This window comes from Pseudoliparis swirei, chromosome 1 (assembly GCF_029220125.1).
Source record: "Pseudoliparis swirei isolate HS2019 ecotype Mariana Trench chromosome 1, NWPU_hadal_v1, whole genome shotgun sequence".
Taxonomy (NCBI): domain Eukaryota; kingdom Metazoa; phylum Chordata; class Actinopteri; order Perciformes; family Liparidae; genus Pseudoliparis; species Pseudoliparis swirei.
In genome coordinates this window covers 11,656,875-11,681,803 of record NC_079388.1, presented here as the reverse complement: position 1 = coordinate 11,681,803, position 24,929 = coordinate 11,656,875, and the positions used below count along the sequence as shown (strand labels likewise).

Genomic DNA, 24,929 nt, shown 5'->3' with positions numbered 1-24,929 from the left:
ACGCAGTGGTAGCAACCTGTCAATCACAAGGAATCCACGCCCTAAAGACTGCTTTATGGTCTATTTCACTCAAAATGGGACCATAATTTACTGAATGAACATCTTGCTGTATTGATGAAGACATTAAACTAGAGATTGAGACCATAAACTTGTGTTCAAAAAGTTTATGAAGGTAATAATAATTTAAGTGAGCAGTAGGGTCATATTCTCATCAACTACAATCCGACTTCTTTTTGCAACTAGAGGAGTCGCCCCCTGATGGCCATTAGAAAGAATGTAAGATTAAGACTTTAATTTAAGATTTTTCCAAACAGGAAATTGCCCCCTGCACGCAACATTGCTGTTGACTGGGGTGGGACACAAGAAGTTGTCAGATATTACCTTTATGGTGCTACGCAAATTATAGGATCCTGAGATGCATTGCTAAGAGGTAATGAAGCAACCACAGAAATGCAAGGTATTTATCTTTTGGGTAATTCATTTACGTTTCTCTAGCCTGCATTGCAAGCCAATGACTTAAGCCAGTTTCCTGTTCAAGAACAAACTTTGAACCTCAAGTTGTTAGCTTTGTGACCACACTGCTCACAGTCCATTGGTACTACGGTTGAACCGATGCACTTCAAACTACATTTTTCACAACTCCACATATTTTATAATACCATACATGTCCTGTTTTAAGTCAATATACAGCATGTACTTTTTTCTAAGAGGGACTATTTCCAAAAAAGAGAAGTTTATTTCTGTGGGGTTTTTCATAGAAAAGATTTTCAATGGGTAAAAAGTTTAAATGCAGTAGACAATAAGTTTGTGACATTGTCTGTACACTTCAGGAAGGCTCTACTACAAGATTCTGACTACTTTCAGAGGATACGAGAGGATGGGGGAGCCTGTTGACAAAACAATCGACTGCAAGCATAGGGATGTTCTTGAGAGAGACAGACAGACAAACATAGAGAGAGAAAGACAAACAGAGAGAGAGAGAGAGACAGAGAGAGAAAAAGAGAGACAGGCAGACTGACTGACAGAGAAAGAAAGTACAAGAGAAAGAGAGACACAGAGATAGAGAGAAAGAAACAGGCAGAGAGGAAAAAGAGAGTGAAATAGACAGAGAGAAAGAGGGACAGAGAGAGAGAGACAGGCGGAGAGGGAGATACTTACTGCTGCCTGTTGTCTCTTCAGCTTGTCCCTGTGTTCCTCCAGCTCCTGCAGGTTCAGCTCAGGTGGTAGTTTCTATCATTACAGATACAAATGTACAACCATGTTGTTTGTGACATTATATCCTCCAGGTGGTGACTGGTCCTGACTCCTATTTGTGCATTTAACACCATGCAGCCTGTCATCATCAGCTCACTCAGTAAAATCTAGACTAAGGTCTTATTTTATGGATGATATTATTTTCAAGCGACAAACCTCAGAGCCCTTTACCAGCCAACTGATACCACCACAAAAGCACATCTTATTCATTTTCTTATTAATTTTTGTTTTTTTAACTAATGACTTTCATTACCTTTTTTAATGCAGTAGCAGTCAGAAACGCTTCTTTTAAAAGTAATTGTCTGTTTTCACTTGCGCCCCAAATTAAATTGCGTTTGTGAATTAATGAAGTTGTATTGAAAAGTATTAAAAGCTATGGAAGTATCCTGTGTGGGTGCTCAGGGCCAAAGCAGGGATGTCATTGACTAGGCCTTCACTGAGGATAGCTGCAGCTCTGCCTCCATGAAAAAGAAAACAAAAAGAAATACATTTGCCAGATTAGAAGTAAGATTAGTCAAGAAGGTAGAGGGCGTTATTTAGTAAATAAATTCTGCTCAGGAAAGAAGATATTACAAAGTCATGGCCCAAAGGATGATAGGTAATTACTTTCCCCTTGACTGAGAGTCTCATTTCAGATGTTGTAGCAATACCAAGATAAATCTAATGAGATTTCACACCCTTCCTCTGTTGAGCGGATGCAATCCATCAATCCAGATGTCAATGGTGCGTATGCCGCTCAGCTGAAGTGTAAGAAACAGCAGCTCAGGTGAGAAAGAGTTCCAACTCTGCCAGTCAGGCGAAGTTCAAAGTGCAGGGAACCAAAAGCATATATTTGTATATTAGAAATGCTGAAAAGTGTTGGGTTTGATGGAATGAATATTTAACGTTGGGAGTGAACCTCGTCATCATTTTACAAGTGAGCGTTGCTAATTCAGTCAATGTGCTCGTCAGACAAAGTGTATCTGACCTCCAGTTCATGTTGCACCATGTCGAAGGAGTCGTTAGAGAAGCAGACGTCCTCGATGCCGTCCATGATCTCCTGCTCCGCTTGGGGGTCCATGGGCTGCTCCCTCTGCTCCCGCAACTCCTCCTGGGGGAGTTGAAGATAGATTGAGAGAGAAAGACAGTGACAAGAGAGAGGGAATAAAAAAATGTCCTTGAAGTAAACACTGAAGAAAATTCTAGACACGCTGGGACACAAACAGACGAGGGTCCAAAACAGAGAATTACATCATTTCCTAAGTAATGAAAACAACAAACAAAATCTATAATATAAACATTAAGAAAAATACATCAAAAGTCAGAAATAGGGTAATACACAGGGCAGAAAACAATAGGAAAGATCCCTCAGGGAAAGAACAATAAAGGGAATGAGAAAGGATTTAAAGAAGTAGTACAGAGGAGTTTAAGGACACAGGCATGGGTGAAGGACAATGTGAAGGAAGGACAGAATGAAGATATGGAAGATGTATGTGGTAGTATATATAAATATATTTTGTTTTTCATTTTGTTTATTGTTGTTTTTTTGTTGTCGTTTAATTTTCTTCTTTATTTTATATTAATTTTCTGAATTATTTTGATTTCAATTTAGGATAGGAATTTATAAGCATTTTTTGCTTCTACCTATACCTTTTCAGTCTTTCTCTTTTGTATATTATATAGGATAATATTGTATTGTATTTGATTTGATTGACTGAATAAAATACACAAACAAACAATGAGGTAGAGAACAATAAGCAATGAGAAGGAAATAGGGGGTGTGTAGTGTGAAAAGAAGTGAAGTAGAAAAACGTTCGGTTTGAGAAGATTGCAGCTCGTTTCGTTGGCTAGCTTTCATAAGGGATGGCAGAGAGCCTTGAGAGGGAAGACGAAGAAGAAGGAAGACTTTTAGATGAAGGGTGCTAAGCTCTTATTCCCAAGTCACGGTTCAATAACTAAAGTGTGGGAACTCCAGAGTGGGAATCCCTCACTTGATGCCACCAATTGATGCCACAATTCTGAAAGCGTGCAGTCCTGCTTGGCTGAAAGACTTACTGAGGTTGCATTATGATGGGAAAAAAAGTGTTGGCTGATGGAAAATGATAACGTTATAAACGTAATGTAATTTGATAAAATCGCAATCAACCGACAAAATATTTTTTGAGGTAAATCTGACAACTTGAAGAGTTGTAAAATGCAATAATAGCCACATCCACACCCAAATTTTTTCTTTCCTCCGTTAACGTGAATCAGCCCGGGTACGAGGCCGGGCCGACGGCTTGGAGACGGGGTTATAGAACGTGCTAGACTATCGCTCTATAAACCAAAATGGGTGAGGAAGATCACGAGAAGATGTGGGTAATTTAATCAGAATGATGTACTCAGAAGTCAAACATTATTGCTCCATGCTTCACTGAGTAACTTTCGGGGTGCAGCCTTTACCATCATCTCTTTCCATGAATCTTTAAGATGCGTCTCCAAAGTAAATTGTGAGCATTGTGTGTTCGCCCGAATAAAATTATGCAGCTAAATCGTTGCCAGGTCTTGGGAAGAGATCTTGCTGAGATGGAGAAAGATCTCGAACAAGTACATGTTCTCCATTCTGGGAATGGGGGTCCAATATTTACTGAGATGACTATGGAGCGAAAGAATCGGTCATAAACTGTGTTCACATTCACTACTGCCATTGGAGTTAATAGACTAATAATAGAGTAATAGCTCAACCGCTAGACACAGAAGCAGGAAACTTTCTTTAATGTCTCTCATAGAACTATCTAAATATTACATCCCATTTAGAGGATACAGCGCATGCGAGGCGGCGTTATGCCGTGAGTGTAAATTAGTGCTGTGAAAAATAACGCGTTAACTCAGTTAATTCAATTCCAGGTTTAACTAGTTTTTTTTTTTTACGCATTTAACGCATGCGCAGAATGAGCTTCCAATCCGTCTGTTGTTGGTCGTCGGGACGAAAAAAAAGTCACTTGCAAAATGAGATTCCAATACACCACTTCAATCTGAACTCTGTCCGCTCTCATGCAGACGGTCTGTTCATCGGTAATGATCCTTCCGCAGGTTCACCTACGGAAACCTTGTTACGACTTTTACTTCCTGTAGATCAGGGTCTCAACACGTCGATCGCGACCTGCCAGTCGATCGCGGCGTAGTGTTGGTAGATCGCATGACATTAAAGAGATTGGCCCGCCCCCTGACATGTTCTCTATAGCACGTCTTTGTTCTTTTATTCAACTAAACGTCTGTTGTTGCTCGTATCTCCACAGCAGCATGTCATTTCTGTCTCTACGCGTTGCGTTAACACTTATCGATCTCCGTCTCGCGCGCCGCAGAGCTCCGTGCGCGCGCATCGGGACCGAGCAAAAAAAAAGTCACTTGTCAATCTGTCCATCTGTCCGGGCCGGTGAGGTTTCCCGTGTTGAGTCACATGAGCACGCCTGCTGGTGCCCTTCGGTCAATTCCTTTAAGTTTCAGCTTTGCAGCGGTGTCCCCGCCGTCCCTTTCATCACGGCCCAGTTCATGAAGAAAACCCACAGTCAGTTTGCCTCAGCAGCTGCTAGAGGAAGACTAGAGGCCTTTAGATTGTATCATGGTGGAGTTAATGGTTGACAAACAAGAGAAAAATGTTCTGTTTAACCCTCCTGTTACCTTTACATTTACCAACATATTTTACCCTCGGGGTCAATTTGACCCCAGCAATTAAAACCTCAAAAAAATTATTAGACTTAATATTGCTTCCCAAGTTTAAGTGTGAGGTACTTTATGTTTGTTTGTTGACTACCTAAATAGCCCTTTAAATATATAAAAAAGTTGATATTTCTGATATGTTTGACACAGTGAAAAACAGCCTGGGGTCAAATTGACCCCAAGGAACACCGACATTAAACATTGAATGGGGTCAAATTGACCCGAAAGGTAACAGGAGGGTTAAACATTCTGTTTAGGATGAAGATGTATTAATGTTCCATTTGGAAGAAAACTGCTAAATAACTGCTGAGTTGCAGCACCATTGTATAGAAGAATGTATAAATGTATATATCCGTCTTTTGTCATAAATCTCTGTTCTCACAAAATATACCGAGAATATCGGATATGTGATTAATCATGATTAATCCACAAAAACCTGTGATTAACCCGATTAAAATTTTTAATCGTTTCACAGCCCTAGTGTAAATATTTTATATAGGGTAATGTTGAGTAAAAACATGGAGCACAATGACACTAAGAATAGACCGTAGGCTTGAGAAGCAGGAGAACCAGGAAGGATGTGGAATTCAAGGATCAATGCAATCCATATGCCCCTTATATGCCTTCATGCTGCATCAAATATCCACAACGTATACAGAAATCTCTATCAAAGATCAGCACACATCAGCCCATATCGACTCTCATGAGGTAGCAGTCCCTGATCAAGAAAACCCTGTTACACACTTGCCTAACCACAAATATGTTCCCAGCTCCGACCAGCAAGACGCGTGCAGCAAGGCGATGAAGCCTCCCACGCAGCGGAGTCTTCCTCTGCGGGTGAGTGCGTCTTGCTGAGAGACATTTATACAGGAGCGCTGATGCGGGTTTAATGCTTACAGTCAAATACAGACTATAATTCCATTACACAATTAGATTCCCTCTTATATACCATGTTTAATTTTTATACAAGGCAATTGTGATGATGGTAATAATAATCAATAAGGTACTCGAGGCAGTACTGCATCGTCAATTATGTACTGGTCAAGGGTTAAGAAGCCTCTTAAACAGTACATTATTGACGATACTGTACTGCCTCGAGGACCTTATTGCCTTTATAATATGGTTGCCAGCGACATTATAAATAGTAAGTAAATAGTAATCTGCCTTCCAGCACAAAATGTGGGTGAGCGTGTGAGATTGGAGAGGAGGCGTAGAGATCCCACTGTGCCATCAAAGGGTGGGTGGCAAATCAGTGCAAATGAGAAGGGAAGTGACAAGGGGAGTGGGAGGATGAGGTGGATGACTCATTGGGAGCTAAAGTTACAGCAAAAAGAAAGTGAGAGGAAAAACAAAATGATGTGAAGCCACTCCTGTGTGGTTAAGAGCAATCCACCTCCCCAGTGCCATCGTCTCTCTCTCTCTCTTTTCCTTCTCTCAATCTCCCACCTGCAGTGACGTACGAAACTCGAAACATCTTCAAGCGAACGACTCCTTGAGAGGCTACCTTGGGTTAAATAATTCCCCGCGGCGGCGTGAGCACAATGCCAGACACCCCTGCGCCACACATGTGAAACCCAACATCAGCCGCCGTGAGGCTTTGATCAAATGTCACTTTGAAGGATGAGGGAAAAACAAGCCACCCTTAGCAAATTAATAAAATTCTCATCTCGTTGCGGAAATATATTTGCATCCAAAGTGCGAGACGTTTAACAAGCGTTATCAAATTAAATATCCGCGGGGAGCGCTGATGTTTGAAAACAGAAAATGAATTGCAGAACAATAAGGTGTTTCCCATCACGGCGCCTTGAAACACAGAAAATTAAAATAAACAAAAAGGAGATTCATGACATATACAGCGAGACATTAGGAGAGAAAGACAGCGAAGAGGGCCAATTGTGTCCACCGTGGAAGTGTTCATTAAATAAACAAATCAAAACATCCTCATTGTGATCACCATTGAATATTTATGAAAACCCAATAGCGTGAATATCCTCATCTGCTCCTACAAAAGGGCTGAACACATGCGTCTTCTGGGACATGAGGACACAATCACAAATCAATACACAGATATCCAGGCTGCAACACTGCTGTCAGCTGCTGGGCTAATGTGCAATACTGTTGTAATTATTTGGCCTGAACAGTAATTATCCACGTTCTAGCACTGCGTCAAAAGCAACAAATATTTTGTTATTTGAGTGAATGGACAGGCTGGACATATAATTAGAAAATAGTATCTCACAATAATATCTCCCGGCTTCAGCCCCCATCCTTCAGAAAGCTTCACATAGGAGGCCCTCAGCCAATCATATCTATCCTAAAATCTTAGGAGGCACTACATCTTTGAATAGCCGATGCACTCGCCCTGTGTAAATGAATGCTTTGTGTGATGGAGAATTCTGATGAGAGAAAACTCTAATGGGTGAGCTGATGGTGGCCCCTGCTGGTGGGAAGTGGTAACTGCATGTACCTGGAGCACTAACGGGAGGGTTTATAAAGGGTCATTTGCCTCGGGGAAATTGAAGAACAACTGTTCTCTCAACAAAGTTAAATAAAACATGTTCACCGTTACACAGAAACCTGTGTAACCCTTTAGAGCTGCAACTAACCATCTTAGCCTCAAGGTATATCAGTTGGAATATATTGGGTTTCCTGTGCCTCCGTTTATACAAAGGTTACGCTTTACACCTAGAGAGTCTTGTTACCACGGTATGAGATTGAAACGAGGGACACCATAAAAGTCTCCACAGGATGGAAGAGGTTAAGAGATGTAGCACACCACAATACCTGCCAGGAAAATCCTTAAAACTGACCCGCAGAGGGACAACAGCTTTGAACAAAAAGGTTTGGAATTTGAAATATGCTGAAACTTAAACCATTACCGGAACCAAGAGAAATTGACACAATTAAAAAAACATCAAAGTAGCTTGAAGTCAGAAAATAGCTTGGAGCCTTTTAATTTATTTTTATAATTAGAATTTATCCAAATAAGCTTTTGTTTCCCACTTGAAATCATAAATAATACTTTACGTCCATCATAATCTCACATTGAATTCTCGACTACGGTCAAACTTTTATTTAATGTGGGCCCTTGGCTCATTGCCCACACCTACATGTAAATGTGTAAAGGGCAGCAGATGAACACGGGGGACCAGATTGTCTTTGAGAGAATGTTTTTTTCCTGAAGGTAAACTGCTGCTCGAGCCAAAGGTCTGCCCTCTTGTCTGCACATATATCCAATCTGACATCTGTGAAAGGAGCCAAATGAAATGTTTGTCTGTTTGCAAAAAGCTGGCAAAACATTACGCAGCTTTGCACTGTAACATTACATAATAGAAACCATATTACAGATGTGTACAAGTCAGTTTAAGTGCATTAACTTTTGTTATCACCAGCATAGGGAGAGCTAGATTCGTTAGGTAGATCTATTAAAAATGACAACATAATTTCAATATTTGGCCTGTCAAAGACTTGACATAACATCATAACCAAACTGCTTCACCAGGAGCAAGGTATCATGTGGAGCCGAGATAAACATTGCTGAATATATCAGTCCCCACTTCCTGTTAATGACCACAGGAAACATGTGGTATCTCTGGTGAGGTCACAAGCAGAGCGGAAATGATTCATCAATTAACCGATTGGCCTCTGGACTTCATACATCAGTGTGTCAGGGTCCATGAGAGTCAGTGCTTTGTATATACACGCGCTACATATATGGAGTCCAATTACCTTCCCACACACAAATCTGGCATTTACAAGCTGTCTGGTGTCCCTTCATGTTTTCCCTGCAATCTTTCAAGTCATGTCCAAATAATGTCTTGACAGCATCAATTCTCAATCATCCCCTGCATCAGGCCCCTCCCCCCTACAGAAAGCCAGAGGTTGCCGTCAGCTCCTTGCGGATAATAAACGATGTGAATCATGGCTGACACGGTTGGCAACACAGGGCTGGTACCAAGCAGTAAGTATTAAGTAAGTAATAAAGATACACGCATGCAGTCAGGCGCCTTGGTCTCAACTCTCGTGAACAGAGGAGTGGCTTAAGTGATGCAGCGTTCCCCAAAGTGGCAGTGCCCGGAACATATTGAGGAGTATTCACTTTTAATTAAAGAGGCCCGTAGGTTTCGGTGTATACAAAACCTGCGTGGGCTCCCATTTCATTTCCCTGAAAGCTGAAAGGCCCTGCAGTAAAGTAAATAATGTGCATACTATCATCAAATAATATACCTGTGTTTGGGCTGAACACACAATATGCAGGTGTTTGCAGTTCACACACGAGACGTATTCCTCTGCAATATATAGAGGGAGGCTGAGGTGCATAGAATCCATAGAATCTAAACTAGGCCTCTCTCATTGTTCTGTCTGCTTAAACTATTGGAGCCTCATGTCACATAAGCCAAACAAAGCAGGTGCAATGATATCAAAAGAAATTCTCGGGGGCCATGATTCCAACATAGGTGAATTTGTCCGGCCTGAAACCAGGGTGTTTAATGTCTGCATATCCAGTTTGGCCACATTACTCGTTACAATCCCAAAGCCAGGGGGGAGCTGTGCATCCAATGAAGAGAAATAAATTATCCTGAGACATTCCCCTCTGTGTCCATTCAAGCTCTAATTACACCTGGAGAACAAATGACTGCTTATCTAATCTGAGCCTGATCTGCGTCTTTGGGTGTGTTTCTGCAATAACAGGTGTGCAACAACAAACTTGTTTGTTGTCCAAACCAATATGATACAATGACCTCAACGTATTAGATCATTAAATATCTTTCTTGTCAACCATGAGACTGTTTAATGTGACAATAACATAGAGCACAAACCCCATTTAAATAAATATAAAATGATGCATATAAGTGATGTGAATGAGGAAATCAGAGGAGAGACTGTAATTTCATTTGACTTTTCTCATGACAAGACTTTGGGAATACACAACAGATTGAAGGACATTTTAGAACTTCTCAGCTTTGTCTTTCTCAACTAACGGATGAATTGACAGAAAAGAGCTTCCTTTAATCTTAACTGCTGCTGTGTTTTTCAAACGAGACAGAAGATACTAAAAGCCAAGCACACCGCAAATAAAGTTACATTCACATGAAGGCCAAACTACAACAACAATTAAAACTAGAATGGGCACTCGGTAGAGCGCATACCTTCGCATATCACAAGATTGGGCATTGAATTATGAACATGTTGGCATTAGTTTCATGCCAATTGGATAAAAATTTACCGTGCTATGGTAAAAAGAAGATGGATCGTTTGACCTTTCCATGACCTTGACGTTGACCTTTGACCCGATTGATCCCAAAATGTAATCAAATGGTCCCCGGGTAATAACCAATCATCCCACCAAATTTCATGCGATTCGGTTTTAAAAAATTGTTGTTATGCGAATAACACACATACAAATAAATAAATACACGGCGATCAAAACATAACCTTCCGCATTTTCAAAGCGAAGGTAACAATGTCAACCATTAAACGGCCAGTCTTTCAAATGGAGAGAGATTACATGTGCGGTTGAATCGGCCGAGCCGATATCACCCTGCACTGGACATAATTGGAGTTGGACACCTTCCAAACTGTAGACAGCCACATTAATATAAAAGGTGACTCCTATACTATGAGGTCAAAACAAAGCGAGCAGCGCTTTGAGGTGTTAGTGAGTAAGGGACTGTACATTACAGAGAGCCACTCTGCGTCTTTGCTCTGCCTGCTCTGAGCAAGTTGAATTTGTACAAGTGTGTAATGACAAATGCTTCCTGTGACTACGCATGAATGATTGCATTTCCAAACACTGGCATGCAAAAACACTAAAATACTAGAACAGCAGAACATATTTCACACTCCTGGTGTGTGAAGTGCATCCTCAAGTGACAGAAATGGGAGCCATCGGTGTCTTTACATTACTGTCTACAAAAAGAAGTAGGTGGTGTGTAACCGATTTACAGGAAGCAAAGCAAAGCTAAATAATACATTGTGAACTATGTCTAACACAAACTATGCAATAAGTCTTGTTCAAATCTAAAACCATCCTGACACATTCAATCTTGTTGCCTCACTACTGTGGATGTAACCGCTTCTCAGTTTGACTGCACTTGGCTTCTTTTAATATGCATCATCAAGTTGACCAAAACAGTTACTTCATTCACAACAAAAAGGACCGTACATAAGACGACAGTCCAGAAGTCTGCTTTTGTACTTTACCTGTGTATTCAAAAAGGTATGAAATAACAGCAGCATTTATTCTACAGTTATCTTCTGGAAGCATTCATCTCCTCAGATCTAACTACACAATACAAATAGGTAAACATAGGACAGGTCGATCTACCTTATACTTGAACACGTTATTATATGTGGTCAACCTGTGAGAGCTGTTGATTTAAAAAAAGGAAATGCAGCACATATGTATCCACAACACAACAGCACAAACTGAAAGCGGCAGCTTACCTTGCTCGGGATCCTGAGGTTCTCCACAGGACTGAGGTCTGCCATGCTTTCCTGGGGGCTCTTCAGGCCCTGTGGAAACAACAGTCAATATTAGACCTCAAAACCCCCTCCAGAAAGTAACCTCAACGGTGTACACAGTGTTAACATGCCCCTGTTCAGCACACTACCGCATACAACATACAGTGGAACTGACAGATGTGTGACACCGATATGCTGCTGTGTAGTTTAGTGGAGTCTAACATGACTGCAGTGAAAGATGAGAACTTCCCCAACCGCCCAGTGCCCACTGTGCTGCACTGTTGTTGTGCTCGTCTCATGCTAAGCTCTTACTACTGGGCCTTCGCTGTTTTCACGTGGGGGTCAATAGTTGGTGTTTGTGACGCAGCCGTTCAACACGCTGCCGCTACTCGGGCTGAACGTGCCGGTTAGTGAGCCTCACGACGAGCTGTCAAATCAGCCAGTTGGCCTCGCGAGCTAGCATGCTAGCTAGCAGGCAGCTGTCAAAGACGAACCGGATGGCAGCTCGGTTGTCGTAGAGCTGCCTTGCTCACCTGCCGCGCCATCAGAGATTTGATCTTCTGCATCGTAAATCCAACTTGTGGCGGTGGACAAATAAAAGGACAAAGTTGCAGTGTTGTTCTGTTGTTAACGATGCGCCTCCATCACTACGAGAGGGAAGGCATCGTTGACCGTCACGTGACTGGTACGGCAGGAACGAGGAAATCCCAAAGCATGCTGGGAAATGTAGTTTTTTTATTAAGAGGCGCGAAAGTGACCCCTTGACAGAATCTCACCAGGTAAAAAATATGGAAATATTTGTATTAAATTGAAAATAAAAATGGTGTTCTGAATAAAAATAATGAACATTATATCCAAAAATATTGTAAAGCATTAATATTATGATACACGTATTGCTGTCTCACACCACTGGATGGTAGTAAATTAACATCACTGAATATAATATTAAACCTCAATGTTTATTTTGCCTCCCTGGAAAACGTAGTCTACTTCTCTGTTCTCTCAGTTACCTGTAGGTGTCAGGTAAGACATGTTGACGTGTCACAGAAGGAAACAGCTGTAAAACGAATGATGGCTGTAAGTCCTGGAGTGATTGCTGAGAACCCTGTCATACTGTCATGGCTTACCAGGACACTTCAACAGTTGTGTATGTTATGTCATGTGTTATGGTAATGTTGTGTCAAGTTGTCAGTTTTGGAAAAGTCCTTAAATTGCTAAAAAAATTAACTTCCTCTGCCTGGTTCAAAATTATTTACAAATTGATGCACGCAAACCCATCCAGCCTGTTTTGTAATTTCCCCCTTGGGTGTTATTGCAAGCAGCACTTGGTTAAAAGCAGTCAGCAGTCAGCAGGCAGCGTGAGTTCTTGTTCCTGGTTAATGAAGCCTCAGGCTATTTCCCAGTCAAATGAAGGTAAGGTCTCTCTCCTCAGGTGAATTTACTTCACTGTTGTTTGTTTGGCAGTCATCCACAGGGCAGAACCTCCCTTAAAGCATACACTGAGACGGAACAGATGGCAACCTCTACCCGGAGATGCCACAAAGACACTGCACTATCAGTTGGTCAGTTCATCAGGTATAATTAGAGCTAGATTCATTCAAATGCTTGTAGTTGTGCAGGGGAGCATCATAAGAAGCATGCTTATGAACCTCACACTGAGGGCTGTGGTATTTTATAACTCTTATTTATGATGTTTATGATCCAGTGAACAAGCAAACTAACATATGTGCAATAATTTGTCTTCTAAAGTCTAGAAGACACATTATTGCACATATGTTATATGTATATTGACAATTTATGTCTAGAATCTAGACATTTATTGTCAATATTCTGAAGTAGTATTTTCTCCTTAGTTTTGTTTTTTTAGTTTTAGACTAGAAAGTGTTTGGAAACAAACCACACAAGGGCAAAATCCACTCTAATATTTCTATGTTAAGAGTTTAAAAGTTCCAATGCTAAATCTTCTAGCTTGTGAATTTGGATGTTTTTGTGCTGCAGCATTTGATATGAACTTGAAGAGAAGCACTCAGCATAAGAGTGACACAATGGGGACAGCACAATACTTTGGTAAAAGATGAATCATAGCAGAAGTCAGGCTGCTGCTGGGAAAAATAACAGAAAAGTGAGAGCACAGGATTCTCTAATAAATTGTGTAAATTGCTTATAAACTCTGACCTATATTTTCTTAACAAACACTTTTGTGTCTGTGTCTATTTCCTCATCATTCCTCTACCTCTTATTTACATAGATAGACACACGTAGTCAAGCAAGCACAGACATTTTTAAATACTCGTGGCAAGGTGTCAGCGGGTGCAGGTGGAGGGAACTGCGACACACTGAACCATCCGTCTGTTGCTGCCTGTCTCCATATTACACCACGCATATAGCAGACCAATGCAACAAGGACTAACACTCTGCAGCAACTTGAGACAACAAATACAACTCAAAAACTTGCAAAAAGAGAGATAACTGCCAGGATTAGACAAAGACTGACTGTTCAGCAGCAGAACAACTGACACTCTCTTCGAAGGCGGTCGCATTTTTCTTCCCTCTCCTCCCCATGACCTTCCCTTCCCTGCTTGGCTCCTATCGTCATGTCTTGTCTTGTTTTATACTTGAGAGACTCTCTCAGCATCGCTCTTCGAACTAAAAACCATGGACCTGATCAACTGGTCTCTTAACGAAATTGACACCGTCTTCTCGACGAGAAGCTCGGGTTCGGGGGAATCATTTAAGATGTATGTGCTTATGTGCTAAGGTGTTTTTTCCTGCTCCCACACTGTACCCCTTTAGGGGCATAGTCGGGGGGTTGTTTTTTTCTCGCCTCTCTTCCCTCATGTTATGCTGTAATCTTTCATCCACCCTTTCTTTGCAATTTCGTTGCTTTTGTACCTGTACTCTAGTCAATGACAATAAAACCGCATACCATACCATACCATACCTTCGCTGGCTTCAGCTCTGTGTTTGTTTTTTTTGATCTGTGATTGATAAAGTGTTCATTTCAAGCCATCAGTGCAATTGCCATTTTATGAAAAAGACATATAAAGAAGTGCAAATCTAAATGTAGAAATGGCAGGATGAAGTATACATATTAAAAAATAGTCAGAATAGTAAACAGTTATATTTATTTATATTTAATAAAGTACAAAACAAGCATGTGAATCCAGACTGTACAATAATTTATGAATTGTTCTTTCTTTTCCTTGTTTTAGCATTTCTTTACATCCATGATGAGCAGAAGAAAATGCTACATTTGTGGAAACAGGGTTGAGTGTTTATATGGGAATAAATAGATTGGGGGAAAACATAGGAATAGAATAAAGAATCTGCCGTATAATCCATGTACAATATTTACAATTAACCTAATTATATTTCATACAAGAGAAGGCATTCATCATAACACTTGACAGACTCTCATTGGTGGGAATGTGAAATTAGAAAACATATTATTAAGATGGCAAATAAAACCTTAGTAATTAAAAAATGTAGACCAGTTTGGGTACCTTACAGGTCCCTCATAAGATCATGCTGAAGACTAACTTGCTTGGTTTAATATGACCTAAAGTTTTGAACGAAAAATTGCAAAACTGTTTGACTTCTGTTGTAAAAATAAATAATTAGAAAATATTTAAGCCATACATACACTTTCATCTGTCCAAAACTGTGGACAATAACAGTGCACGATCTAATGGTGTACTCGCCTCCATCATCCCATGTGCAAAAAATGGCCCACCAAAGCCAGAGTTTCAGGCTTGGATAGCAGAGAACAAAGCTGCTCTCCAAGTGAAATAACTGAAAGTTCAATCTTAACTGTCCATCTTAATTTAGCAAAGTGTGACTTGGGGTTTCAGGAACATGTCTGATCACATCGTAGATGGTGGTGTGGATATCCTGAACTGACTCGAGGCGAGCCAGAGATCTACATGATGCCTGCAGGACAGAAGGATGCATGGGCACATTAAAATAAATACACACAACTTTTCAACAATAGGCAAAAGCTTAAATTCTTGCTGCGTCATTACTGAATCCACATGGATGTAGAACATGTTAAATACCTGTGCTGATTCCATTTTTCCAGGTATAGAGACAAACTCATAGATGCCAAAGTCTTCTGTTGCATCTTCATGACCTGTTAATACACAGGCTTAAATGTCAGACCAGTGGATTAGTATCTATTACGAGTTAAACTTTACTTTAACGTGATACATCACACAATGTAATGACACCATCAAACTGCTTTCCAGTTGAACTCAATGAGACAACCTGACCTTGTTTACTTTTCTGCTTCAGCTCCTTCTGACTCAAACCTGTTTTTTACGAATTATTTCAGTTTATCTTGTTCATCGCTATGACCACCAAAATATGGTGAAATATATGTACACATATGTAAATATGATTGCATGAGGCATACTCTATCGTCAAAGTGTCCATGGTAAGCAGGTAAAAACAAGCATTCGCTCACCTGAACGATGTGGTCGTTTCTGCTCTGAAAGCGGTCTGCCAAAAACAGGCAAAGTATACATAATGTAAATACAAATTAAATTAAATATGTGTGTATTAATTTTATATTCAAGAGTCTTACCTGTTGTAAATGCGCATAAGCACTGTTGATAACGGAGAGAAAGAGACAGTGGGAAAGAATGATTTACAAATACAGAAGTGACACATTTATTGATGTTACCATGTCTTATTCAAATGTAGTAGATAGTTTGCCATGGTTACCTTCAGCTTGACTCACATTTGCAAGTTATTTACATTCATGATTAACCTCAACATGTAGAAGATCTATACAGCAAGCCGTTAGCGTTGTTTCACTCATCTCATCATTGAGATTTCAAACATGGAACGTGTTAAACAGGGTGCAGGACTCACTGCCTCAAAACCACCTCCGTCGAAGCAGCAGAATTAGACATTACCTCTCTTTGGGTGACAGTTTCTGGTGAGGAAGAACAGCAATATACAGCCGATGACGAACAAAGACCAGATAATGGCTGCCAGAGGCGATATAGAGCTGCCATCTTGGGTGTGCTTTTCTTTCCCTGCAAACAAATACAGGAGGGACACTGATATTAACGCCTATTGTTAGCCAAGCTGGCCCGAGGAATGGCAATGTCAGTCCATCGGTCCACCACATAGACATCAATAACTAAATTAGTATTAGTGAGTTGGATTTGGGATTTTAGTTGGACATAAAATCGTATAGGACTAATTGGTTCACAGACAATGAGTCCAAATGATTTTGGTGTCTCTCTGACTTTTCCTCCAGTACCACCACAATTGAATTTTTTGTGAAAAATCTTCGAAACTGTTTGTTAGATTGATGCAGATCAAATTTTGTGCTAATATTCAAGGTCTCTACCCTGGAGGAAACACTTGAATAACATTCCCATTCCAACTCATCACATACTTATGCTTTGTCCCTTGACTTCATTATTTTAACGCAGAAGTGCACAATCACAGAGAACACATGGTTTATGTCTTGAATTCAAACACAATCACTTGCTACAGTTTAGGTAACAGACACGTCGTCGGGTTTAAGATAAACCTCATTGTTGGGCTTTAAATAATGACGTAAAGTATCGGGGAAACGTCAAAAACGTCCCTTTCTAAACTTTAGGACACAAACACTGGTTTCTTGATCGGAAGTGTTTGTTTCCACCTCGCCTCCCTCATGGAGCATTTTCATTGCGCTTCTAATCATGGTTTTCATTGGAGTTACTTGAAAATCTAATATAAATGTTAAAGAGTGCCTCGTAGTTTAATACCAGATGCAGAGATGCATGACAACATGTCGGTATCGGACGCACTGAGAATTAGAACGGGATGCACTTTGTTTATGACTAAATGTTAGCCTGCTCCTTTTAGCATTTAGCCTAACGCAACAACGCCGCATGCACCGCCAGCTAGCAGCTAGCACAGCCCATCTTATTAAAAGGTTCGTCATCAGAGGCTTCGTTGGTAATGTTCATGAGAGGTTTTGCTGCCACTAAAACATAGATGCTGTCATGACTTCCATTGACTCGGTAAACAGCATTTTAAATCATAGACAGTATCAACAGTGGCCATCAGTGAGCCTTTCCCAGTATCACCAAGACAACAGATTAATGTTGCATTCGGCACACAGAAACTCCACATGCTATAAAACTTAGTCAACAAATACGACAGCTGTTATCCACTGTTTACTTTCCCAGCAACTGAGCTTTAATACAGACTGCAAGCGCTGAAACCTAGCAACAAAGATAAAACGCCAGTTTCATAATAGCCATGTAATATGTCATGTTATATCCATAACCTGGTTCGACTTTTCACCTGTTGTGGACACGCTGTATTTTATCCACCTACGTGTTCCCAAAGCTGGCCTGGGTGTTTGTCATTGTCAAGATACATCTCTCATAACTCATAAACCTCTTCTGCTTTTTCGCATGACACAGTCAGAGTGTTTATCTCAAAGGAATCCCAAAATCTCCCCACGCTCTGCTCTTTCCTGCCTCGTTCCACCCTCTACCCACCTGTTCCCAAGCTGGCCACCACCAGAGTAAACTGGGCCTCGTTCTGCTTCTGCGTCACGTTGTTGAAGGCGCGGCAAAGGTACTCTTCTGCCTGGGCCAGTCTGTAGAAGCGCACCTGGAGCCGCGGGCCCTCACTGATGACCTGGGTGGCGTTGCGGCTCTTAGAGATCCAGACGTAGCTGTTGGGTGGGTTGGAGTCAGCCTGGCATTCAAAGAAGACCAGCTCTCCAGGGTTGATGGTGAACACTTCTCCTGTCCGCAGGCCCTGGCCCGAGTTCACCTCCAGGTTGTAAGGGCCATCTGCAGGGGCGAGAGTGGGTCAGGGAAACATAAGGTCGATCCTGAGTCCAGCAGCATGAGATCTTGTGGGTGAATAAGAGCAGTCCATGCCCGTGAACACAAACATGTGACCAAGAAAACAGCTTTGGTGGATATGTGATCAAATATAAAAACAACTTTGCTTACTCAACCATAAATATTCCTTGGTCCAAATTTCTTGCTTCATCTATATTTTATGATAAAATAAAATGGTGTGAACAACTTAATTTAATTTAGGGTTAAATTGGTGCATATAAATGGAAAGAAATAATGTCATACAATATAATTATAACCACAATAGATTTATCTTCTGTATTTATTTTGTAATGGTGCCAGCATCATTTGTCAAACTCAAATTATGACTTAGAGAAAATGAATATGGGTTTCTCAGTCGTACACTAACATTACTAAAAAGTGAATCAGCTATTTTAATTATGGTAATGGTTCTACTTTCCGCAGGGTGTTACTGAAAGCCAACACGGACACACTGTGTCTATGCAAACCGATTATGTCACACAAGAGTTCCACATCCTTTACGCCCATCAATACAGGGATATTAGTTCAGTGAAAATGAAAACGCATGAATCCATTGAATGATTATGTTCTGGGTGCAACTTCAAAAAAACAGGCCAGTTTATCAGGTTATCTTCATGTTTTATGACACAACAGAGGAGCTGTGTGAGATAAGTCTGCTCCTATGCAAATACCCATAACACATCGTGAGAAAGTAGTCATGATCCCACTGACATTTACATATGACCCACTGCAGTGCAAAGAGAGAGAGACACAACAATAGATCTATAGTATTGGTATTGCAGGAGCTTTGTCATATTTACGTCCTTCAATCAATGTTTTGGGAGATAAATTATAAAGAAATTATTGAAACTGAACTTTCCACAGGCTATTCTGACCATGTAATGTTAATACATTTGGTTCCAGTATGTGTTAACTTAAAAATACTTATATGTGTGATAAATCACACCCATTAACTTACTTGTCTTTCTAGTATTTCTCTGCTTGGCTCATTTAGATTGATCCATTATAATTACTGGTAGAATGAAGGTCAAACCTGTCATGTTGGAGATTTTGACAAAGTCTAATTCGAGTTCCTGTGATATCGGCCGGGGATTAAGGACTTCATTTGGCTATAAACTATCATTTCTAGTGTTCATAGCAGCTACTTTCACAGCAAAAAAAGTGATCAAAGTGTTTATGAGTTTGAGAAGCTGCTGGATATGAGACGTTAAAGTCTCCTTATATTAAATGAACCCTGTTGCAATTCTCTGGGTATTAGTTGGGAACTACATTTGCAGTTTCCGGTGGTATTAGTGCAGGGACAGACAAGTAGAAGGAAAAGGAGAACACAGATGGATACTCACAATAGACGTTGAGCTCCATGGCCTTGCTGTACCGCCCCTGGCTGACAACGTTGCTGGCCACACAGTGGTAGGTTCCCTTGTCCTCTTTCCTCACAGGACTGAGAAACAATGTAGAGTTGTCATGGGAGAAGTGGTGTCCGTCACTGGGACCTAGGGCACCGTTGTCCCGTAGCCACTGGAACGCAACTCTCGTTCCTCTCTCCACAGAACAAGTCCAGGTTACATTTTCCTTGTCCTCAACCACTGCATATGATGGGGTCTTCTCAATGACTGGAGTGGACACAGGGACTAAAGAATAGACAAGAAGTTAGGCCTGAGTGCAGCGATGACATCCAACTGATGACATGTGTTAGGAAAGTACTCACCGTCCACTGTTACGTGCACAGTTCTCTCCTCCTTGATAACCTGCCCTGTCTTGTTGTGAAACGCTATGTTGAGGTTCAGGTGGTAATCACCTTCATCGTCCAGGTTCAATTTCCGGATTAGCAAAGACACATTGGGTTCTTTAAAGAGGAGGTGGTTGCGGTACATCATGTCAGTGATTGTGGTCTCTTTGGTGAACGTTACCAGCGTGGTTCTGATGCCGCTCGCCCTGGTGTGGGACCAAGTTCCCTGGATTTCAACGTCTTCCAGCGGGAAGAGAGTCTCAACGGAGAGGAGCACAGACTTCCCTTCGATACCATGATGGAGCAATGAAGGAACGTGGATGAGCTCAGGGCTGACGTCTGAGGTTGGTGAAGTTGTCAGTTATAAGAAGAGGAGAAAGAGGGAAACAAAGACAGTTATTGCACAATCACTGTCGGTGTGCGCGGGTGTAATTAGTTGATCATGATTTTGAGCAATTAGTTAATTTTAGGGATGAACAGACAAGGTGCTGTTATGTCTGTATAGTGACTGCTAGTTAGTCTCCTGGGTGTGTTTCTGTTGGTTTAGCACACATAGTTATTTTGTCTATTGTTAGTATATTGATTAATGCAGTATATTATATCGGGTTGTCACAATATCACAATAATTAGTGTGGCCAAAACAATTATTTGCATTTATTTGAGCTTTGCAAATTAATTAAAAAGTATATGGTAGGTGAAAATAGTCTGTGAAAAATAACTGTATATATTAAATTATTAAAGAGGAGCTACAATATTATTGTATGTTTATTATTCACATGATATTAAATACTTTATCTTTTAAATATGATGTTAATGCCAATGCCAGTATATCTCAATGCCCCTAATACTGTACATACGGTCCAGTCAAGTACACCACCTCACAAACAGAAAACAAAAGACCTTATCATAGATTTTAAAAATCATTTAATTTGTAATCAACACATTGCACATACAAAATGTTGTCTTCCAAATTTACAAAAAATTGGATTATGTTACAAAGAAAAGCTTAAAGGCTATATTGCATAGGCCTATTGTAAATGAAAGTGTATCAATACTGGAGAGAAAAACATAGATAAGATTGCGCTATTGATCAAATGGAGTGATAGTGATAATATGAAACCAAACATGGCTATTTTCATTTCAAAATGAACCCATTTTGGTTGTGTCTGACTAATGTCATAATATATATCCTCGTCTTTAGATAGTCCAGGTCCTGAAACTGCCGTGGGTTAATATTGGCAGAGTGTCATTGTCGTCAAACAAGGATGAAGCCTGTCTCTTTGATGCCGACTCGCTAAACAAACACTTGGGCTGTCTGAAGTAACTAACTGTTGACCTATTGCACCGGGCTGTCTGTTAAAGTACTGGCTGGAGTTGCCAGGGCAGTTAATGTGCTGGTAACCAGCTCACAACCACTTGGAATAATAACACCAAGAGCAGCAGCTATTGTCAATTCAGCTGGAACTTTTACCTGACATGTTAATACGCTTTCTCAGTATGTTGTTCAGCTGAAAGTATCCCGTCAATAATTTTCTTCTAACTTCCATCTTTACATTTTAAGGAACATAAATATCAGATCAGAGCTGCAACCTGATGCCTTTCATTAGACAGCACTGTTTTGACACCTTCCAACTTCCATTTCTGGGTATTACTATTTGACAGTTGACTGAGTTTGGATGCCAAGTTGAGATAAGCGGCAGCATGTGAGTAGGCAGAACTGTGAAACAAACTCACTAAAAAACTCTCACTTTCCTCTAACTTGTGTCTCTTTGTCTCACTTCTGGCTGTCTACCCTCTCTTTCTCAGTTGCAGTATTAAAGGACTTGGGGGAGGTGGAAAATATTCACAAGAGACTGTTAATTTGCTATATGATATCACGTAATTTAGGTGTGTTACACCTCAAGCCATAACATCTTGAATGAAACTAGAGGAAAGCTCAGAAAAATATTTTCATTCTCTCCTTCTCACCATATGTCCCCTCCCATCCCATCTCTACCTTCTACACACTTATCTCTTCTTTTCTTTGTCACCCACCCTTCTTCCCTCCCCTCTGACCCCCCACACCTCCTCCCTGGAGACATCCAGCTGGTGTCAGCCAGGTCCCTGGTCACGACTGTCCATCATGCCCGTCACAATAGATTCACGGTGTGTCGTGTCATGTCCTAAATAATGCAGCCGCCCCATCGACATGCTCCACTCTTACAGGCCTGCAGGCCATTTTCATTTGTGTATGTGCTCTGTGCTGTGTGTATGTGTGTGCGCGTGTGTGTGTGCATGTGTGTGTGTGTGTTTGTGTTGTCAGTAGCAGGAGTGTGCCTGTGTTTACAGCAGCTTAGATCTAGCGAAAAGGCAGAATGAGGAGGAGTGTGTCAAGCCCGCTCCTTCCCTGTTGTCCCCAAACAACACGGATATTGTTGTGGTGATACCAAGGAGATTACAGTGACAATGGCAGAGAGGATACCTTCATTGAGTAGACACACACATGCACACACATTCAAACAAGTATTGTGTGGAGACCCACCAGCACCTGCTTCTTATCACCCTCACACACACATCCGAGTTGTTTGGATACTAAATAAAGTCCCCCGCTCCGTGTCAAAACGGCAGCAAACGCCTGTCCTCTTTCAGATAAGACAACAAGTCCTCCTTAAGGAGGGTTGATGATACGAGCATCAAGGTGAGTCCATGTTTCAGGGACTTTTTTGTTCGATTCATCGGGTCATGAGAATTTCGGTACATGTCTGTTGTCACTGAGTCACAGAGCTGTGGCATCGGCCACTTCTTCTTTCCACTAACAACCTCCTTATGTCTTCACTTACAGCAGACAACCAAAGAAAAGCTCATTCTGTCAACTCACACAGCGGCGGCTATGGAGAGGACATGCAAAACAAAAACAAATTGACTCTAAAAAGAAAGCTTTGAAGACTCTGTTGGCATTGAAAAGGACTGAAAGGGTCTTCTTCTGTGGTTTTCCCAAAAGGTTTACAATATTAGGATGCCACGTTTAACACAAAACAGTGATTGTCCTTGAATCTTCTTTACTACTTTTACATTTTGCAACACAGTTTCATGACTAATTCTCTGTCCTGAACCCTTTGAAGCCAAAAGGATTTCACAAGTTAACATTACTGCGCACCACAGAAAACTTCCTCAACTCACCCTGCCAACCAAGCAAACACAGCAACCCAGTAACTGCCATAGCTGCACCAACGCAACGCTGACAACTAAAGCAAAACATGCCTCCACGGCCACCGAGTGCTCACCTGTTAGGAAGAAGAGAACCGAGCAGACAGAAAGTGCTGTTCTTCCTCTGGCCTCCATGGCATCTTATTCTCTATGGGATATGTGGGACTTCTGACAGGCAAGCAGCGAGTGAGGGATTTAGGAAGAAGGAGAGGAGTGGAAGAGAAAGAGATGGAGGAGGAGGAAGAGGAAGAGGAGGAGGAGAGAAATGTGTGGTCATAACATTTGCCAGGGAAATAAGAGGAGCTAGCTTTAGCCTGCATGCAGCCAGGCCCCTCCCTTGAGACACCAGGAGGAAGAAGAGGTCCACCTGGCACAGCATGGTCCTCTCTGTCTCCCTCTCACTCACACACACACACACACACACACAGCTGTCCAAAGGCTGAGGGGTTCTCTCTGTCAAAGAGATACTGAGACATACAACTGTAAAAGGATAATTGAGTCTTGACATTATAATACACCAGCTGTTTGCTGCGTTAGTCCCTGAGGCTGTGAAACAAAGAAAAGACAGAGAGAGAGATTTTAACTGCTCTTGTCACTCCTTTTGGTTAAGTTACTGAGCCTTCGCAACGGTCAACTATTAGCTGTAATGTCGATGTAGTTATTTTGTAGTCTAGAAATTCGAGGACAGAAAGACAGAGAGAAAAGTAACTGAGGAACGTCGTCCTAACACATGTATCACTGAACTTCCAAATACCTTCAAGATGCAGACGAGACGCTGACGTAACTGTTGTATTATTTTCAGCCCCCGGGGGTCATTGTCCAGACAACATCGTTCTACGACAGAGTACTGGAGGGAAATCTGTTGTTAATTCTTGTCGAGCAAGTTTTTTGCATTGCTGCTCAACAAAGACTTATTTGTGTCAAAAGCAATGTCAATTTCACTGTAGTTATTTATGTAAAATACTTTTAAAACCATATTCCTCAGAAAAACTTGTTTTTTTTCATGTTGTAATTAGTGCTGGTTAGTATTGATATCAAAGACAGTCAACGGTTTGTCTCAATGTGTAAGAGACTAACGCAAACAGATACAGAATTGTCCTGTTGAACCTTTAAAAACACATGGAAGACCTTGTTTAGTGACATTTATCCCTACATTGCAATCCTCTGAAAGGATGTGGTGAGACTTGGGACCGATCTGCACATAGAATGAATTACGCCATTGTAAGTTTTGTAAATGAGTGCCTAGTTTGGTGATGGCACCATTTCATACACTGATTGTTATCTCTGTTGCCGATAACTCCATTGGATGTCCATTTGCTGAGAAACCTGCACTGAGGTTTGATCACATCAACAGGGTATTTGTTAGAGAAAACATGGTGGAAAACATGACAGGCGATGTTGTGGGAAACACATTTAGAATGAATACAGTCCAATTGATCTCAGTCTATGAAATGTAATATTGTTTAATTTAAGAGAAAAGAGTCAATGTATTTTTGTAACAGCGCCTCTCCTCAGAACCTGCAAGTTTATTTTCCACCTTTAGATGGGGACAGTGCATCATCTATAGGACCAAAAGTATTTTCAGCAGGTTATAATAAGTTGAAGGGTATGTTTGTATGTGTTCATTGTAATTGTATTGAAGCGTTAGTCTTATTTAGTTGTGCTTACAGTGGTTCCAAGTGGTTTTGACTTGTGACCCTAAAAAGTTGTGTTTTTGTAGTTGTGTTTTTTTTAAACAATTAAAGAAACTAATA

At 40.9% G+C, this 24,929-nt stretch overlaps 2 protein-coding genes across 8 annotated transcripts in view; both read right to left on the bottom strand.

The window, feature by feature from the left end:
• The window catches only part of vps50 (VPS50 EARP/GARPII complex subunit), an 87,572-nt gene extending 75,523 nt beyond the window's left edge, over positions 1-12,049 (bottom strand). Inside the window, exons 1-4 of one of the 2 annotated variants that reach the window (XM_056418565.1) lie at positions 11,931-12,049; positions 11,380-11,448; positions 2,222-2,344; positions 1,159-1,230 (exon numbers count right to left, since the gene is read on the bottom strand). In XM_056418565.1, the coding sequence (XP_056274540.1) occupies positions 1,159-1,230; positions 2,222-2,344; positions 11,380-11,448; positions 11,931-11,963 (297 nt within the window). In that variant the 5' untranslated portion in view covers positions 11,964-12,049. The remainder of the gene's footprint in view (positions 1-1,158; positions 1,231-2,221; positions 2,345-11,379; positions 11,449-11,930) is intronic. The other variant, XM_056418574.1, reaches the window with a different exon arrangement.
• A 2,456-nt stretch (positions 12,050-14,505) lies between these two features.
• Positions 14,506-23,340, bottom strand: hepacam2 (HEPACAM family member 2). 6 transcript variants are annotated; one of them, XM_056415457.1, is made up of 9 exons: positions 23,253-23,340; positions 19,969-20,328; positions 19,604-19,891; positions 17,907-18,206; positions 16,314-16,436; positions 15,980-16,001; positions 15,860-15,894; positions 15,453-15,541; positions 14,506-15,327 (listed from the first exon to the last, which is right to left on the bottom strand). In XM_056415457.1, exons 1-9 carry the CDS (start codon positions 23,308-23,310, stop codon positions 15,217-15,219), a joined length of 1,386 nt encoding a protein of 461 aa, XP_056271432.1. In that variant the 5' UTR covers positions 23,311-23,340; the 3' UTR covers positions 14,506-15,216. The 6 variants fall into 6 exon arrangements, with proteins under 6 accessions (XP_056271432.1, XP_056271441.1, XP_056271450.1 ...); XM_056415466.1 differs by having other exon boundaries at positions 15,453-15,526; XM_056415475.1 differs by having other exon boundaries at positions 15,453-15,517.
• Between the last annotated feature and the right edge of the window lie 1,589 nt (positions 23,341-24,929).